General features: G+C 38.0%; 2 protein-coding genes across 9 annotated transcripts; both read left to right on the top strand.

The window, feature by feature from the left end:
* The first annotated feature begins 3,305 nt into the window (after window positions 1-3,305).
* Window positions 3,306-14,665, top strand: NPR3 (NPR1-like protein 3). Of its 8 annotated transcripts, none has more exons than XR_013237318.1 (6): window positions 3,306-5,134; window positions 9,379-10,126; window positions 12,391-12,588; window positions 13,651-13,915; window positions 13,987-14,075; window positions 14,222-14,504. XR_013237318.1 is itself a non-coding variant. In XM_077363681.1 (5 exons), exons 1-4 carry the CDS (start codon window positions 4,592-4,594, stop codon window positions 13,911-13,913), a joined length of 1,752 nt encoding a protein of 583 aa, XP_077219796.1. In that variant the 5' UTR covers window positions 3,306-4,591; the 3' UTR covers window positions 13,914-13,915; window positions 14,217-14,504. The 8 variants fall into 8 exon arrangements, 3 of the variants coding, with proteins under 3 accessions (XP_077219796.1, XP_077219794.1, XP_077219795.1); XR_013237317.1 differs by having other exon boundaries at window positions 14,217-14,504; XR_013237316.1 differs by adding an exon at window positions 14,508-14,665 and having other exon boundaries at window positions 3,307-5,134; window positions 13,651-14,075; window positions 14,217-14,364.
* A 3,999-nt stretch (window positions 14,666-18,664) lies between these two features.
* Window positions 18,665-20,036, top strand: LOC143853988 (Eukaryotic aspartyl protease family protein). Its single transcript, XM_077363683.1, has one exon. The coding sequence runs from the start codon at window positions 18,665-18,667 to the stop codon at window positions 19,910-19,912; it is 1,248 nt and encodes a 415-aa protein (XP_077219798.1). The 3' UTR covers window positions 19,913-20,036.
* The last annotated feature ends 286 nt before the right edge of the window (window positions 20,037-20,322 follow it).

The raw sequence follows: 20,322 nt of genomic DNA, 5'->3' as shown, positions 1-20,322 counted from the left end.
TTAAAAGGGGTATATATATATATATATATATATATATATATATATATATATATATATATATATATATATATAACTTCCAAGCAGAAAACATACAAAAAATGGATATTGGGTTTGGGGCTGAGTCGTGTTGGTTTGAGTCACAATGAAATCACACTAAAATTAGAGGGACGAGGTCAGGTTCGGGTTCGGGTTGCCCAAGGCTGCCTTTTACCAACTCAACCTGAGGAAAGGCCAACTCAACCCGAGCCAAAATCAGGTTAAATCCATAGGGCTCGGTCTGATCCCAACCCAAGTTGCATCTTGTTTGTATCCCTCGTGTCGAATCATAAATGAACGGAAAAAAGTGTTTACGTGATATGGACATTTAAGACAAGGGGACAGAGAGAGGTGGTTCTTTTTCCTTGGGATGATTGATGAAGAAGTTGCATTATATTTTTTAAATAACTCGTGAATGACACTGCCATACAATAAAAAGACCAAAATGCACTCTTCTACTTTATTTATTTATTTATTTATTTTTCATCTCAACCAATACGGACGACCATCGCTCCATCCCAGAAGAGGAGGGAGATGAAAAAGAAGATGAGGAAGAACAGAAAGAAAAGGAGGAAGATGGAAACAGAAGAATCGACGTTTGAAAAAAACAGGGGTGCAACTTGGGTTGATTTTTGGGAATTCGGATTGAGCTTTTGCAATAAATCATGTCGGGTTCAAGTTTATTCCAATCCAATTTTTAGCAAAATTTCAACCCGTCCCAAGTTGCACTCCTAGAAAAAATGGAAGATGCTGGAAAAATGAAAAAGAAGAGAAAGAAAGAAAACGGAGAAAAGAATAATCGAAGAAGAAAAAATTGAGAGACATCGGGAAAAAATGAAAAAACAAAGAGGAAGAAGAAGGGAAAGTTAAGGTTGTGTCGGGAAAAATTGGGGTTGACTAGGAAAAGTTTGAGTCGTGTCAGGGAAAAGTTAGGGTCGGTGTGAAAAGTTCGGGTCAAGTAGGAAAAGTTTGGGTTGTATCGGGAAAATTTCGGGACGCGTAGGAAAAATTCAAGTCAAGTAGGAAAAAATTAGGTAGTGTCCGGAAAATTTCTAGTCAACTAGGAAAAGTTGGCGACTCGACCCCAACTTTTCCTTCTTCTTTATCCTCTCTCTCTCTCTCTTTCTCTCTTTTCTAGCATCTCCCATTTTTTCCGCGGTCATTTTATCTTTTTTTCCTTCTTCCTCTTCTTTTTCATTTTTCCAGTGTCTTATTTTTTTTGCATCGATTCTTCTTTTTACTTCTTACTCATCTTTGCTGCCTCTCCCCCCTTTTCTATCTCTTCCTTGTCTTCTTCCTCCTTTTCCCGAATTGCAATTGTGGTGAAGAGGAAGAAGAGAGTATTTTGGTCATTTTCATTGTACGTCGCCACTCTTAAGTGCAAACAATATATACCACCCGGCCCGACACTAACATTTAAAAAATACAACCCCAGAGTATTTTGGTCATTTTCATTGTACGTCGCCACTCTTCGGTGCAAACAATATACACCACCCGGCCCGACACTAATATTTAAAAAGGGTTTTAAAGCACCTATTTTCATGTTCCCCTTAGGGCACTCGTTAAGGAGCATTTAAAGCACCTATTTTCATGTGCCCACACTTTTATCCTCAAAACACATTTATTATTAGAGAACCGTTTCCCACAATTTCATTTCTATTACGAGAAAATAACAAGAATACCCCTATGTCATAAAAGATAATAGCCAAAGTACCTTAACCCATTTTCCATGAGATTGAAATATTTTATTATTTTATATGAGGTAAGTTTATTTTTTTCATTTTCATGAGATAGTGTATTTTGTCATTTTTATGAGATAGTGTATTTTGTTCATAGGATCGATGAACCTAACCTTCCAATCTATGCATTTTTTTATTATTGTGGTATCCATTTTAAACTTCCTCAAATCAAAGGGTTAAGATCATTCTATGGAGAAGATTTTACGGGCCCACACTATCTACATTAGGGCCCAACAAATGAATGGTTGGATCACCCACGCAAACAATGTCGGCACACGTATTTTTTTCATTTGTTGGGGGTGTGCCCAGAAAATATTTTTCAATCCTAACCCCGATCTATGTAGTTTTTTTATATTGAGGTGTCCATTTTAAACCTTCTCAAATCAAAGGGTTAAGATCATTCTATGGAGAAGATTTTATTAGAGAATAAAATTAAATCTGAATTAGAGAATAAAATCAGGGCCCAACAAAATGAATGGTTGGATCACCAAAAAAATGCGGCCACCAGTATTTTTTATCGGATTGCACGTAAGTGCAGAGCCGTCCACCGTGTAAATTGTCTTGCATTAGATAGGTCTTTTTTATTATTTTCTATGAGATATAAGTGTATTGGTCATTTTTAATGAGTGAGTGGTACTTTAATCATTTTCTATGAGATAGGGTCTTTTTATTTTTCATGATATGTGAGTTTTTTTTTTTTTTTTTTTGATAGGTGTATTTAACACTTTCTATGAGATATAAGTATTTTTGTCATTTTTCATGAGATTTAAGTAGGGATATTTTCGTTATCTTTTATGAGATAAGGGTATTCTTGTTATTTTGTCACGGTGGGGGTATTTTTGTAAAAACCAAACCCAAGCCTCTTTTGTTGAAATTGTAATTATGGAAAAAAAAAAAATCTGGACTACAATCGTTGCTCCTGATATATGCGTGTGGGCGCATGAAAATAGGTGCTTTAAATGCTCGTTAGCAAAACCCATTTAAAAAATACAACCCCTTTTCTTTGAAGCTTCGGTCAATACTCAAAAGCCATAATTTAATACAAAGAGATAGGTATGTTTCTCAACTTGAGTTCGCAGGAACCCAGCTCAGAAAGAGAGAGGGTGTCTTTATCAAAACGAGGATGAGTATAAGAGAGAGAGGTATCAAAACGAGGATGACTATGATAGAGGGGGTGTATTTATCAAAACGAGGGTGAGTATGAGAAATTTATGCCCCACCTTCGGACCTTGCCAGAGAGAGAGAGGGTGTATTTATCAAAACAAAAGGGGTGTATTTATCAAAACGAGGGTGAGTATAAGAAATTTATGGGCCCCACCTTCAGACCTTCCCTTCTTCTGCGTAAATTCCCCATCATTTACCACTAGAGCTAAGAAAGACTCTCTCTCTCTCTCTCTCTCTCTCTCTCTCTCTCTGACGCCATTAAAGACGTATGAAAACCCTAGCAAACGAAGATGACAGCATTACAAAACGTCAGCAAAGGACTTCAGCAGGTATAGGCAAATACAAAAAGATAAAAGAAAAAAAAACTAAATAAGAAGAAAAGTAAAAGCAACGGAGTGTTCTTTATCTATTGCTTTCTCTCTGTCTCCCCGTGAAAAAGCGTACCAGTTCAACACATTTTGGAAATCTATATTACTCTCTTTAATAGGGTTTTTCTGCGAATCTTCTTCTTTTCCCCACGCATTCTGACTTTTTTTTTGCAAGATTAGACACTGCCGGTAACAGATCTGTAATAATTTTCTGAATTTGTAAGTTCTTGCTTAATTTTAACGAATTGTTCCAAAAAGGACGATTTTTCTAGCAATTCCGTGTCTTTTGCTGTTGATCGCTGAATGATTTGGATAGATCTGAAGAAATTCTCGATTTTAATTTTTGTGAATTTTGAAGTTTGGCGTTTACTATTAGGGTTTCATTCAAAATCATATTATTTCACGGTGACTTTTGAAGGATTTGGAAGGTTCTGATGTTGCTTCCTTATAGGAAGAAAAGAAATGTCGTATTTTGCTTTTTTCTTCTGAATTTCGTGGTCCAGTGAGAATCCGTTGAAATTAGACTAGGATCTGAGCCTTTCTTGACGGAAATTCATGAAAATGTGAATAGAATTCACATGCTCTGGTTTAGATTTTTTTTACACGTTTTGTTTTCAATCAAGCTTTTGTTTTATAATTATGTCATGAGATCGTGATTCCTTCAAACTTAAGAAGGATTTGAAGGTTTAGTTTGTTTTGTGTCCTATCGTCAAATAGGTTTTTTCTTTTTCTTTTTTAAATTTTATTAGTCTGCTGTGATTTTTTAAACTTGGACGAGATCGGATGGATTTTCTGCTTCACAAACGTCTCTCTGTTTGGATTTTGATGTTGATAGTAGTTTAGGAAGTTTTCCTGTATGAATTCTCATTCTAAATTGGTGTTCCTGAACATATATAGTGGGGATTTAGATGTTCTGCTTCAAAGCCCTACTACTGTATGCTGTTCTTGATCCCTAGGCAGTTGTAAACAGGTTTCTTTAAGAATTTTGTCCTTGTAAATGCAACTGTGTTAAGATAAGATTTGTCAGATTGCTCAGTTCTGTGGATCTATCTCAGTCCACTTTGAATCTGCAAATGTTAGGGATCGCCATCATACTCTTCCTTCCCAATTTGTCTATTCGTTGGAGATAGGATCGTTAGAAAGCTTTGGATTATCACCCTTGATGCCACTTTCCTTATTTGGAGTCTGTTGCCAAACCTTTTGATTTTGTATCTAAGCATCATTCATGTCAAAGTTTAAATGGTTGTCTGGCCAAATCAGAAGGAAGTAGATGCTAAGTAAACTATGGAAAATTTGCCAGAACCATCATCTTCTATGAGTTTTTCTTCATCTTCCTATCTATCCAATGGTTCCAATAGCTACAACGTGTCTGCCACCAGTGGCCCTGAACAAGGGGCTAATCTTGAAATCGTCAGTTTAAGCAGGCTCAGCTCTAATCTGGAAAAACTCTTGATTGATACTGAGTTTGATTGTAGCGATGCTGAGATTATTGTTGAATCGATCCCAGTTGGTGTTCATCGATGCATTTTGTCTGCACGGAGTAAATTCTTCCATGAGCTTTTCACACAGGGAAATGGGCGACCAGAAAAGAAACCCAAGTATAGCATGGAAGAGTTGCTGCCTTATGGCAGGGTTGGACATGAAGCTTTCATGATTTTCTTGAGTTACTTGTACACTGGTAAGCTGAAGCCATCTCCACAGGAGGTATCAACGTGTGTTGATACTGGCTGCGCACACAGTGCATGCCGGCCTGCTGTTAATTTTGCTGTGGAATTGATGTATGCTTCTTCTGTTTTTCAAATAAGGGAGCTGGCTTCGCTTTTCCAGGTTAGCCGCGGTCATTATTCTGATATGCTAATTTCACCTGTTCTTTGCATATAGCATGATATTTTATTTCTGTGACACTTAAATGCAAATTAGGAGGTAATGCTGTTTATCAGACAATTTATGGTTGACCCATTATCTGGAGTTCATGGATACCTGTGTAGCATAGGTGCTAGACATGTGAACCGACTTTGGTTTCTTTTTGTGCTGACTATTATGCAGTTGGAGCCGATTAAGAAATTAGTAGATTTTAACAGACAAAAGACGTGCTGAACTGCCTTGTAGATCTTTATGGGCGACTAATCTTTTAACTATCTAATGGTTGCCCAGTCAGATGTTTTCACTTGCAATGCTATTTTTGTACAATCTAACCATCTAACTGAAAAATATTCATCTTGATGCTGTTCCCAAGATTCATTTCTAGTTGGTTATTTTATGTTAGAACTTCTGAGATCTGAATTTCACTATTAAATAGCTTAAATGTTGGCTGTCAACACAAAACACATGCAGGAATATTGATACCGTGGTGGTGGTTTGTTATTTAGAACAGCCAATATTTCATGTGAACCATCAAACAAGCCTACATCATTTTTTTTAATCAAGAATCAGAGAGCCATTAAATGTCAACAATAGTTCTGAGGTGATATGGATCAGACAATTTTGGTTGTAGGCTTGATGTCTTTATGTTAAGAAGGTGACAGTAGTAGGTGAACCTTTATATTCAACTAGCTGGAGATTTAAGGAGTTGTCTAGAGTATTTCTAGCTGGTTTCGAATATTGTGGGAAGGTTTTTCCTTCACAATGTCGAAGTATTGTTAGTAGTTTTTTTTTGGTAGATATTGATAGTAGTTATTCATTCAGGAAATTTTGAGTCATTTTTTCTCTTTGGTATGTAAGTCATCATAATCATCATTTAGACATAATGAAATTCATGATAATCATCATTTAGACATAATGAAATTCATATTGCTTTCCCCTTCATACAAGGTCTCTTCTCTTTTCTCTCTCCTCTCTTCTTACATATGTTCGTTGAAGAACTTTACATGGCATCAGAGCCTAGGGATCAAGATTGCATAACAAGGGACTGGTTTTAAACTCCTGACACAGAGGTGCATATTTTCTTTCTTCTTATGCCCATTGAATTCCTAGAGCCTTCTTCTTCTATAGATCTCTCAATTGTATCTTCTTTTCAGAACTCTATTCTATTCATTCCCAATTATCTCTATTTCAATTTATGTCTGTATCTTTTCATTAATGATTCATCTTCTCTATTTTCCTAACCCACGCACCCCTAGTCTCTTCTTTCATTCATGATTTATCTTCTATATAGTTTTCAATTCCAGAAAACTGCTCAATCTATGCATGGGCATGATTCATGCTAAAAAAAAATGTTTTTACGACTATGCTTCTATGAGGTCAAAATAGAGAAATCAGAAGCTTAAATTAGAAGTTCACTAGAATCACTACCCGAAAGGTCATTATTAAGACAATGACCTTAATGATCCTTGGGTTGCACATAGTATACATTTGAGCTCAAGACCGTATATTTGGTTGGTCCCCATGAAGTACCCTCCTGATCCCATTGCCACATGCACACCTTGTCTGTAAGATCAACACCGAAACAAAATTCATTGATTTAACTTTTCTTTGCAGGCTTCTAAAGACACCTAATTTAATCAAGGTTTTAGGATCATCCAATTATAGGGACCAGCAATGGGCTAGAGTTGTTGTTGCTGGCCAATTCAGTGGATTCAATTATGCACATCTGACATCATGAGTCCTAGATCCACCTTTCTTTGTTTCCATTTTTTTTCTTCCTTTTTTTATATCTGAAAAAAACTCATTCGATTTAGATTGTGAGATATGTTTTTCATTTTTATATAACTAAGTTTCCTTCAGTTTAAGCGTTTTTGTTGCCATGTTTAGAATAATTTCATATATTTAAGCAATATTATAATGAGGAAACAGTTCCTGTGCTCGAGCGCAGGTAAGCTTATCTGCGCTCGAGTGCAGGAAACATGGTGGGCGCCCATTTTTTGGGTGATCCTAAGCATTCATTTGAAAGGCCCCATCATGGTTGTGCTGTGTACCAAAAATCAGCTCCATTGGATCAACCTAACCCTTCCTTTTGTGGGGTGAAAAAATGGGCAGATTTGTGGGCAAACAGTATCTGCCCATTTTCTCACCCACAAATGGACACCTTAAGATGATCCAATGGAGCTGAGTTTTTGGTACACACCCCATCCATGATGGGGCCTTTCAAATGAATGCTTAGGATCACCCAAAAAATGTGGGCCCACCATGTTTCCTGCACTCGAGCGCAGATAAGCTTATCTGCGCTCTTATCTGCGCTCGAGTGCAGGAACTGTTTAGTCTATTATAATATAGTATATAATCAGATATAAATTCATTCGAGAAATATTCAGTACAGTTGTTTCTTATGTAAGTTATTCAATGGCTATAAGGAAATTTACATTATAAGGTACTTAGCAGATATTACATGTTCTCCTTTTTTTCTCTATCTCAAAAGTTTCATATTCCTTGAAGAATACCTTGAATAGTACCATGAATAATATGATCTCTTATCTCATACAAAATCTAATCTTTTGCAAATTCTAACCCACATAAATCCCATTGTCCTCTTTCTCTCTTTCGCAAACTCAAATCCCTTGTAAACCCTAACCCTAATTCCATGCAAACCGTAATTCTAATAGGTTTTTTCTTATTATCTTGACTCTAAGTACAACTTTTCTTCTTTCTCTTTTTTAGTATACCCTTCATGGCATCACTCACCCCCCTTGCCTCTTCTTCCATGTCTACTCTTTTTCCTTACTTTCTCAACTAGTCAGATCTCCCTTGCATCCTCAGAGGCCAATTGGTTGGAGCGATTCCAATGAGGCCACAGTTCAGGCTGTCCTCACCGGGCTTAGATGTTACGTCTGTTTCTTTGGTGACAGCAGCTTCTGATGGAGGGTGACTCTTGAAACGTTATTGAGTGGATTATAGGGAACTCTTTGGGGCCGTGGTGTTTCACCAACTTCATGAATGAGTCTAAGAATGTCAATGATGGCTTTCAGAATGTTCTGAGCTTTCATCACGCCATCCGCAGTGCAAATGATTTGACCGATGCGCTCACCAAGAGGGTTGTAGTTAGTGTCTCTTTGTATGTGTGGCAATCTCTGCCCCCTTTGTAATGTGTTTTCCTTTTTAATGAACTTTATATTTTCTCAAAAAAAAAGAAAAAAAGTTGAGATGAGATTTTGATTTTATGATGTGTAAGCATACATTTGATTTCTCTGAACTGCTTCAATTATCATATCCCAAGAGCTCTTTGGCAGGGGGTTTTGTTGGGAGTTATTAGGAAACTAATTTTAGGTGAAGGAGACAACTACTGCAGTCCATGGTGCTTACAGGTGCACACTTGGCAGGGAGTTGGGGAGTGATGTCAAGATTGGTTTTTATATTGCTTTCTTTTTCTTTAAATAACACTAACTGGCCTTTCCAAGTTTTGGATCCCAATTGATATACTGAACCCTTAACCATTTTTGCAAATGAGAGATGGATAACTTGATCCAGTACCTGTGATATTCTATTTGGCCATTTTTAGATAGTCATGGGTCTTGTAGAATCTCTGGAATAAAGACTATCTGCATCTTCCTATGCTCGAAGGCATGAATTCTCCCACGACTTTTGGGTCTGTTTTATTAATTTTCTGTTTAGAGTTTAGACCACATTGTTTTTCCATTTGTCATTTCCACAGTCGGCAGCTCCTCTTTATATTGGATGTCAGTAGTTAGAACTTAGAAATGCTTGGAACTTAATTTAAATTCATCCAATTGTGAAAGAATCATCTAGACATGCCTTTTAGAATTTTCCAGATGAGCCTTTTAATGTATATAATGATAGTTCCACCTGATTCATAAAGTTCTTACAAAATCAGCGGTTGTTTGAACTTGAAAGCATGCCTATCAGAATTTTCCAAATGAACCTTTTAATATAATGATAGTTCCACCTGATTTATAGAGTTCTTACAAAATCAGCGGTTGTTAGAACTTGGAAAGCCAACACTATAGACTTTCCTATATTTTAACTATTAAAACAGTTGGGTTTAGGCTTTTGTACACGTTCGAGATTTTGCTTTTTTTTTCTTAGAATGATCAGTTCCCAATCTGATGATTACTGCAACTTTAATTTTGACCAGTCAATGCAAACAAACTTGTCATTTTGGCAAACTGTGTTTTGTGCAGCGCCGTCTTGAGAATTTTGTCGAGAAAGCTCACGTGGAAGATGTAATACCAATCGTTCAGGTTGCCTTCTACTGCCAACTGGAGCAGCTTCTCTCTAACTGTGTTCAAAGAGTAGCACGATCTGATCTTGACAACATCTCTCTAGAGAAGGAGCTCCCACAAGAAGTTTCAGAAGAAATCAAATTACTTCGTCTCAAATCACAGCCAGATGAACCTGAGGAGCCCACAGACCCTCTGCACGAAAAAAGAATGAGGAGAATCTACAAGGCACTGGACTCGGACGATGTTGAACTCGTAAAACTGCTACTAACTGAATCCAATATCTCCTTGGATGATGCCAAGGCTCTTCACTATGCTGCTGCCTATTGTGATTCTAAGATTGTGGCTGAGGTGCTGGAACTAGGGTTGGCTAATGTCAATCTCAAGAATGCCAGAGGTTACTCAGTGCTTCATGTGGCTGCCATACGTAGGGAGCCGGCAGTGATTGTGTCGCTACTCACAAAGGGTGCTTGTGCATTAGAGTTGACAGAGGATGGTCAAAGTGCTGTTAGTATCTGTCGGAGGCTGACAAGGGCAAAGGATTATTATGCAAAAACAGAGCAAGGACAGGAGTCAAACAAAGACAGGATATGCATAGACATTCTGGAGAGAGAGATGCGGAGGAATCCAATGGCTATGGATGAGTCAACATCATCAATGGTGATGGCTGATGATTTGCACATGAAGTTGCTGTACCTGGAAAACAGAGGTGAATTTCTCTGGGTGACGCATTGTTTTCTTTTATACTGTTGTCTTACATTTTTCATTTGAGTCCTTGAATGCAACAGTGTTTCTTAGGTTTCTTTATTCTTTTGTTTGTTTAAAAAATCCCTGCATCAATCGCTGCCTCACCGGAGTCGACTCCCCTTTACCTTGGGCCATGTTCTTGTCCGAGTTGGAGTTTGGCCCTCCCAAGTCATTCAACTCTTTCAATTGGAATTTGGATCTCTCTCTCGATTCGAAGATCCAGAATCGAGAGCAACTTTCATCTGTGGAGCGACGGTAGAAGGTGTTGAGTTGGAATGTCATTCTAAGGTTTATTGTGGTTTGGAAGGATCCACCAACTACATGAGAACCAGGAACGGAGAAGTTGTGGATCAAATTCAGATGTGAGAAGGATTCACATATAATTTTTGCTCCATTGCATCCTTGTGTTTTTTTTTTCCATTCTACAAACACAAGTTCAAGGGATAGAATCGTCCAAAGGGTAAGATTTTATAGCATTGCCGATCCATGGTAGGGATCAACAAATGAATGGTTTATATCATTGCACAAGGGATCTCCACCCTTTTTTTACTTTACAAACATAGGGTTGCATGATATACTCTGTGTGTGTGTGTGGTGTTCTCTCTCTCTCTCTCTCTCTCTCTCTCTCTATATATATATATATATATATATATATATATATATATATATATATATATATATATATATAGAGGAAAGTGTTGGTGAGCTTAAGCGCCCAATCACATTGGGGCATACTTTGTTAGGATGATCCAAAGCATTCATTTGAAAGGCCCTTACATAGATGGGGTGTGTACCAAAAATCAGCTCCATAGGATCATCCTAACCCATCCATTTGTGGAGGTCAAAATGGGCAGACATTATTTGTCCACAAATCTGCCCATTTTTGTCCTCCACAAATGGAGGGGTTAGGATGATTCTATGGAGCTGATTTTTGGTACACACCCTATCTATGATAGGGCCTTGCAAATGAATGGTTTGGATCACCACAGAAAATGTGGGACCCATGTGATTGGGGTGTTAAGCTCACCATAAGTTTGGTGAGCTTAAGCTCACCAACACTTTCCTCTATATATATATATATATATATATATATATATAGGGGAATGTTGTGGTCTTCCATTCCGTCTCTCATCAGTCAAAGGATAGTGAATGATCGATTCACCATTGAGAACTGTAGCCCCAAAAGGACGAATGTTGTGGTGTTCTAACTGCTGCAGATGAAACAAGATACCTTTTCAGGAGGGCTATTTCCTTTTCGTGTCACCCTCTTCCTCGTGTTCCTTGTGCCTATCTTTTCTGAAACGCGGGTCTCCCTAGTGGGCTCGGTCCTAAAGGCCAAAAGCCTCTGATTCCATGTTGCTTGTGTGTATAGTAATGGGAGATAAAAGAAGATACATAAGAAAAGGAGAATCACGCTCATGCAAGACTTTCGACGTCTGCCCTCCCTGAGGCAGGTTCTCTGCCCCTCTCGAGATAGAGCAACAGAAGTCTTGAGAATCCAAGATAAGGTCACGGTGGGACAAGCCATTTCTCATTCGGAGCAGGGAATCACAAAAGGCTTGAAGAACATTTTATCGTAGTAACTGCATATGTTGTTATGACCAACGGCGACGGATGGGTGGAGACCGAGTTGAACACAGAGAGAGAGAGATCCTACTCCCTACAGTAGATAACTTATCTACTCCCCAAGCTTGAAATACAATAGGGGTCATATTGTTTGGGTGATGCAAACCATTCATTTGATTGGCCTTCACATAGATAGGGTGTGCCCAAAAAATGAGCTCCATATGATCATCCCAACCCTTCGATTTGTGGAGGTAAAAATGGACAGGTATAAACCTTCACAAATCTGTCCATTTTTTGCCTCCACAGTTCGAAGGGTTAGGATGATCCTATGAGGCTGATTTTTTGGGCACACCCTATCTATGTGAGGGCCATCAAATGAATGCTTTGGATCACCCAAACAATGTGCCCCCAGTGTATTTCAAGCCTGCGGAGAAGATAAGTTATCTACTCTAGGGAGTAGGAACTCTTTTCTCATATGTGTGTGTATGTAGGTATGTATGTATGTATATATATAGAGAGAGAGATGATCAGGTGTGCCGGGAATGAGCAACTTAATTACATCTACAATGTCATGCCTATCTGATGAAACCTATTGTCTATCTTTAATTTGTATACTCTTTCCTTGGGGATGAATGCTGAGAGTTATTACTTTTATGTCAGTGGCATTTGCAAGGTTGCTCTTCCCTACTGAAGCTAAGCTAGCCATGAAGATTGCACACGCAGAGGCAACGTCTGAATTTGCTGGTTTTGCTGCATCAAAAAGTGCATGTGAGAACTTGAGAGAGGTTGATCTAAATGAGACACCTACAGTGCAGCACAAAAGGCTCCGATCGAGGATGGACGCCCTGATTAAAACAGGTGTGTTCTTTTCTTTTCTTTTCTGCTTTTCTTTCTCATGTGAAATTAAACGGAGAAGCTCTTCCACTGCTCTAGCAAAACGGATGATTTTCCCATTATTTTCCAAATATCTGATTTTACACTTAAATAATGTAAACATTTTTGACATATAAAGTCTTCTTAAACTGTTTTGAAAATTCTTGGGTGTTCTTTTCTTCTGAAATTTTATGACCGGGGTGGTTTCTACCTGGTTTTGTTTGCCTTCTAGTTGTACTTTCTAGCAAACCAAATTCTTTTAGTTTATTTTGGTGCTTCTCCAGCAACTCTATAGCTTTGAAATATGGTTTTTTTAATTTTTGTGATCCTAAATGTAAGATTAAAAGAAGAGAAATCAAAGTTATACAAATGGATTTTTCTGGACATCAAAGAACGAACACCTCTGTTTATGTCGGTTGAAATGCTCAATATTTTAAACGTTTTATACCCTAACTTTAGTCATGTTTCTTTCAAGAAAGAAAACTATAATTTTTTTATCAAAATCTTTGTAATTTCCTACAAAATTCCATTCCCAAATCAACAAGTAGAACTCCCTGTTAGCTCTTATCCAACAAGATGGCACTCACTTCTTTTCATATTGCTTGAAATATTATCACATACGGAACCAAAACTCATTAGCTCCCAAAGCTAAGTCAGACTTGAGTCATCCTATTTCTGTAAGAAAATTTAGCAAGAGAAAAAAGAATAGTATAAGAACCCTATATTTAAATTATACAGTGAAATTTAGCTTAGAAGCCATCTCTACTCACAATCACACTTGATCAATCTGGACCATCCAATTGATGATCCCCCTCCTATATGGGCCTTAGTCCCAAAATCACACCAACTGGATGTTCCTAGTATTTTCTTTTGAACATTTAACAAAATGATACAGGCATTATCTACAAAGTGTCCATTAAGACTGATGACTTGACTCTGCTTTGGGGCTTTCCAACATGCTATTTGATCCATGAATCAAGCCATGGAGTTTCTAAAAACTACTGATTTCGACAATTAGTTTCAAATCATTGGTTTTTCTAATTGCAGTGGATTTGGGAAAGCGTTATTTTCCCCATTGCTCACTAGTTCTGGATAAGTTCCTGGAAGACGATCTACCCGACTTGTTCTACCTCCAGAAAGGCACGGCCGATGAGCAAAAGATCAAAAGGTTGCGCTTCTGTGAACTGAAAGAGGAAGTTCAGAAGGCCTTCAGCAAGGACAAGGAGATCAGCCGCTCAGGGTTGTCTTCATCTTCATCATCTTCGGGTTCGGTGAGGGACGGTGTAAAATACAAGCCCCCAAGGAAGTGAAGGTATAGTATCAGTAAACATTGTTATAGTGCAATTTAAGAAGCACATAAGTGGTGTGTAGAAAATTTTGCAGATTATTATTTCTGTCTAAAACCTTCAACAAAGAGCCCAAGTGTTGGCTTCTCAGTATGTAGAGCTTAAGATTGATTTAGCAACTCAACTGTAAGCTTACATTTTACTCACTGAACACTTTGCCTTGTATATTTTTTAACCCAGCTTGGTGGGCCCCACTCATCATGATTGGAATATGGTTCCTACACGAAATGTTAGATATGTATACTATAATCTTTCCACTTGTTGCAGTGCAGATGTTAGCAAACTATAGAGAGTCACGCAGGGTTTGTGCTTCAATGGATCGTGGTTTCTTTCGGGTGTGGCCTTCATATCTTCCAAACAGGAATGCTGGATGACACACCCTATCTCCATAATGTATGTGTTCGTGTAGATCGTGGTAAGGCCTGATGACTGATTTATTTACAACATTAATATTTCTTTATCAACAGCAAAAAATTATTTACAACAGTAATATTTCGTTTTATAGTGCGTAGCTGTAAGAAAATGATATAAATTTTCATTTTGATTGATGAACTACAGAGAGTGTGTCCATGCTTTGATTACAAGTCTTGTTCAAGGTAATGTAACCATAGGCTTGTTAACTGCGCCCGTAAATCGATATCTTTTTCATTTGTAAGTGATAGACAAATAAAACGTATCTCTTCGGGTGATAATTCAATGGGTTTTTTCTATATAAATTCTAGCTTGTAGTTTATGGAGTTGATCAGAACATAGGGTAGTGACTCTTGTTAGCTCTTAAATGGCTATAGTGCATCATTAAAACTGAAATCAAGAGGATTGCTTAAGTAGTGTGATACCTATTTGTAAGCTTTTAAACTGAAATCAAGAGGATTGCTCAAGTAGTGTGATGCCTATTTGTAAGCTTTTAAACTGAAATCAAGAGGATTGCTCAAGTAGTGTGATACCTATTTGCAAGCTTTAAACTGAAATCAAGAGGATTGCTCGAGTAAGGTGATATAAAAATGTAATCGATTCGAGACTAGTTCACCAAGAGAGCTTTGTAACCTAACATATTTGCACTAAACAAAGGTACAAGTCTACTACACACTTTATTGATGTAAAACAATCTCCTAACTTGCCCAAGTTTTTACTTCAATTTTGAAATTTGTGGATAGTGTTTCCCTCTCCTTACTCATGCGCTCTCACTTCTCTTCATCCCCCAAGGTTCAAGTCCACCACACACTTTATTTATGTACAACAATCTCCAAACTTGCCCAAGTTTTAATTTAAAGGGAGTTTGAAATTTAAACTTTTGACCTTCTAAGGGAAGTTTTAATTTATCATTTAAAAAATATAATTGTGTATAATCATGTGATTAATGGAATGATTAGCTTAAGAGACACTGTGGAGTGTGGATCCTTTTAGTAATTTAGAGCGCCATTATGTGAGGTTGTGTAACTATCTAAATGGTGGTTCTTCTCTTTAAGATGAAATTAAAAAACACCCTAATCTTCTCCATTATTCTCTCTTCGTCTTAAGAAAGTCATACACATCAAATACCATGTCAAGAGATCTATTGTCTGGTTCGTTCACACCGTCGATTAAGCTGATCGTTGTATCATGAAGGTGATTAAAGGGTGTGACATGTTACTATACACTGTGGTTGCATTCCTTATGGTGTAAAATGGGCATAAATTAAATTTTACACCCATTTTTTCACTTCAAAATGAGGGGTAAAATTTGTTTCATCCCAATTTAACAATTTAACGGCTAAAGAAACAGAACAAAAAGTAAGGAGGCAATTTCGTCTCGAGGACTGCATGTACAAACGTGTGTGTCTTGTTCGAATAAATAGCAATTGTTCAATTCTGTGCAGATTTTGATTTCAATTGTTTCGAACTATGCTCTTGAAGAGATACATTTCTATGCCCCTTTATTAGACATTGTGATGAGGTTGGTTCTCCTTAATTCTATAACAATAGACGTTTGTATACGTTTATTCATGGATTACTATTCATCTCTCACTTGAAAGGCACGCACATGATCAGGATAGTCAGAGGCAACATAGAGTACAAGGAAAAGAGAGAGAAAACTCAATCAGGACTACATATTATAAAAGGCGGATAAAATAAAAAATCTATAACGCAGATCTAGACACTCCTGCCCGGGCTAGCCGGTCTGCCTCTCCAATCTCCGATCTCCTGACATGATGGAATTGGACTAAGTGACCCTCCACTCGGTCAAAGATCTCATCACTGTACTCTGAAAATTTCCAAGAGTGACGAGATCTCCCATCCAGCCATATGATAGCATTGAGGAAATCTTCTCCACTATAAGATTGTCCAAGCCTCTACCCATCATCAGTCTAATAGCCTGACGTGTTGTTATGACTTCCGCCTCATTTGAATCTTTAATACTGATTGACCTAGAGAAGGCCCACTTGATGGAACCATTTTCTTCTCTAAGAACAACTCCAATATCCGCTGGCCCGGATTGCCCAGACTGAACCATCAACATTTAACTTTAACCATGAGGCCAGGTGGATGCCATATAGGAGCAACGGTCCTCTCACAATCCTTGCTTTGTTTTGACTTCCGCCTCATTTGAATCTTTAATACTGATTGACCTAGAGAAGGCCCACTTGATGGAACCATTTTCTTCTCTAAGAACAACTCCAATATCTGCAGGCCCCAGATTGCCCAGACTGAACCATCAACATTTATCTTTAACCATGAGGCCAGGTGGATGCTATATAGGAGCAACGGTCCCCTCACAATCCTTGCTAAGGCTAATCTCCTTCCATTCATCGACTAATATTTGTGTTCGAATACTAGCTAAAACTAGGGAGGACTTTAGAACAAAAGATGACTTCAATTAAGATCCTTGAATTAGAAGATAATGCACTTTTAACTATGTTCTTAAACGTGCGAGCATTGCTCTCTTTCTAAAAGGCTTGGATAGAGGCCATCAATACGAGCTTCCATAAGATCCTTCCTTTGCCGGGGCCATGACACACAAAATAAGTGCACTTAACATACTAAGGTGAAAAAAAACGAAGAAAAATAGGAAAATCTCATAAATATATATCTAGGGAATGTTAGATAATTTTGCAAAAGCAAATATTTTAGGCCTTTTTTTTTTGTGAGAGACCTGCCACATCATATGCAGTAAATGAATAAGACAAATTCAGCCAGGAGGTGTCTCTTCTCTCCCGAAAAGGAGGGGCACTTCTCTTTTCAGGAGAGAACTACCACCACCTCATATGAATTAAATAAATACGACAAATTCAGCTATGAGGTGGTTCCTCTCTAGTGAAAAAGAGTGGCTGTGAAATGGCTTTATGTGAAGGATTCCATTTGGAAAATAAAACCCTAGATTTGACCTTTTTCAAGGTGTATTTGTTGCTTTTTATTGGGATTTGAGCCCCCTTACTTTGTCGTTTAATGGACATAGCTCTAATGGTTGACACCAGTTTTTATTCACAAAACGGGATCCCGTTTTCCTAGCAAATCTCTTATGTGAAATTCCCAATACCATAGGATTTGGCATTTGACAGCATTCTAGGAATTGTAACAACTTTCAGGACCTAATTAGAATCAGTTTTTCAAAATGTATATGCGGGCCAAAACGCGGCCAAAGCAAATCTTAGTCGACTCAGCGTGGTGTGATTGACTCGACGGAGAACTTGGTTGACAATCATAAATTGGGAGAGTCAAAGGAGTTTTGATTGATGTTGTAGGACAAAACACAAATTGTCATGAATGCAGCTAAGATAAAAAAGAGTGACTCAGCCGACGCGAAGGAGTTTTCAAACTATGAGTAAACTAAGTGTAAAATTAAGAGAGGGAATATTATTGGAAGAAGGAAATGTGGCTATCATTTTACAAAGAAAATGATGAGATTGAAATGTGCCAAAGTCATAAGCAAGGCATGTCAAGCAAAACATCCCTGCAAAACATAGGTTACTCTCACAGATACCATTTCAAGTCTCCCTATATTATCTTGGGCATTATAACAAAGTTTTAGCTATAAGTTAAGCATTCACTCATCATATTCTCAATTAACTGAAGGACCCACCAAATGTCACAACAAAGTCTACATTGCCTTTACATAGAGAGTGCAATATAGTATATGCATAAATGCTCCTTGGATGTCTGCCCCTTCCTTAAATCATGCAACTATTATATGCATACATGTCAGAGAAGATACTTTGAAAGTACAAAAAACAAAACCAAGCACGCGCAGCTATTTTCATATAGATGACCGTACAACCTCTCTCTTTGTATGCGGCGAGCTTGTCTTCATTTTCTCACATATAAAAATTCCAAGTAATCAAAATAATACACCTTTTATTCTTTAATTTTTCTTTGAATTCTGGTCTCCCATGCAAATATATGGCATCTGTAATCCATTTGTTCTTGTGTTAGTGGTCTTTATCAGCCCGCATGAACCCTATTTTCCTCCACTCACTAACCATCATCATCTCAATCATTTAACATCATTATAAACTCTCCCTTTTTCCCATCTCTCAACACCCATTTCTTCCAAATACCCAAGGAAAAATGCTACCCATCACCATCACTAGCTCTCTCTTCATGGTTCTTCTAATCACCACCTTGTTCATTCAATCCAATGCAAAGCACAAGAACTCTCTAGTCTTGGGTCTGACCCATTCTAGAACCTTCTCTCCCACTCCCAACCCATTACAGGGTTTAAAACCACAGCAAGTTTTAGACATGTTAGAGCCACTTAGAGAATTTAGAGATGGGTATCTGATTTCATTGAGTTTAGGGACACCCCAACAAGTCATCCAGGTTTATATGGACACTGGAAGTGACCTTACTTGGGTTCCTTGTGGGAACCTCTCTTTTGATTGCATGGATTGTGATGACTATAGAAACTACAAGTTGATGGCCTCTTTCTCTCCTTCTTACTCATCTTCATCCCTTAGAGACTTTTGCACTAGCTCCTATTGTATCGATATCCACAGCTCAGACAACAACTATGATCCATGCACTATGGCTGGATGCTCATTAAGCACCCTTCTGAAGGGCACTTGCCCGAGACCTTGCCCATCTTTTTCCTACACTTATGGTGCAGGAGGGGTTGTCATTGGAACCTTGACTAGAGACACCTTGAGGGTCCATGGGAGTAACTCTAGTGTAACTAGGGAGATTTCAAATTTCTGTTTTGGGTGTGTAGGGTCCACCTATAGAGAGCCAATTGGGATTGTAGGGTTTGGTAAGGGTCCACTATCCCTCCCTTCCCAACTTGGGTTCCTCCAAAAGGGCTTCTCCCATTGTTTCTTGGGGTTCAAGTTCGCAAACAACCCTAACATTTCTAGCCCTTTGGTTATTGGGGATCTTGCAATTTCTTTCAATGAAAATTTGCAATATACACCCATGTTGAAAAGTGCAATGTACCCAAATTACTATTACATTGGCTTAGAGGCTATCAGTGTAGGGAATAGCAGTGTCCCTGAAGTGCCCTTGAGTTTGAGGATGTTTGATGAACATGGTAATGGTGGGATGATAATCGACTCGGGTACGACGTACACCCACTTGCCGGATCCGCTTTATTCGCAGCTCCTTTCAGTGTTGAGCTTGATGATAACTTACACGCGATCAATCGAATACGAGAGCAGAACCAGTTTTGATCTTTGTTACAAGATACCATGTTTAAACAGCTCTTACCAAGATAATCTTCCTTCAATTAGTTTCCATTTCTTGAACAATGTGTCTCTAGTTTTGCCTAAGGAGAACTACTTCTATGCCATGAGTGCTCCAAATAACTCATACGTGGTTAAGTGCTTCTTGTTTCAGAGCATGGAGGATGTGGACTATGGCCCAGCTGGGGTGTTTGGGAACTTCCAACAGCAAAATGTAGAGGTTGTTTATGATATGGAGAAGGAAAGGATTGGTTTTCAGGCAATGGACTGTGCTTCTTCTGCAGCTTTTCATGGGCTACATGGAAAGAATGCTTAGTACTCTCTCTCTCTCTCTCAGAATAGTTGCAAGAATAGTTGCTTTCGTTAAATGAGGATGCTTTGAAACAGGTAAAGTCAGTTATTACAGTTGGTGTTTAGAAAGTGTGAGAGAGCTTGATGTAGTTGGTACATGTACATTTTCCTTAATGGGTTTGCATTTAATAAATAAATGAGTTGTAGATATTCTCCGTCTTGGCATTTTTTGAGCAAATGGGAGTGGAAGAAATGTATTTTATAGTTAGCTTTTGGGATGATGATGTGTTTATAAATCAGCATGTTATTATTTAAGCGTTCCACCATAAATTAATGGCTTTGTGTTTGTTATTGTACATAAACGTCAAAGTTACTTTCCATTACTGATTTCATGTATATATGTACAAAAAAAATAGCACACGCTATGCACACAAA

This window comes from Tasmannia lanceolata, unplaced genomic scaffold (assembly GCF_043159265.1).
Source record: "Tasmannia lanceolata isolate RefF3 unplaced genomic scaffold, GAP_Taslan_0.1 ptg000020l, whole genome shotgun sequence".
Classification (NCBI taxonomy): Eukaryota; Viridiplantae; Streptophyta; class Magnoliopsida; order Canellales; family Winteraceae; genus Tasmannia; species Tasmannia lanceolata.
Note: the sequence above shows the minus strand (reverse complement) of the source record. Positions and strands in the feature narration are given on the sequence as shown.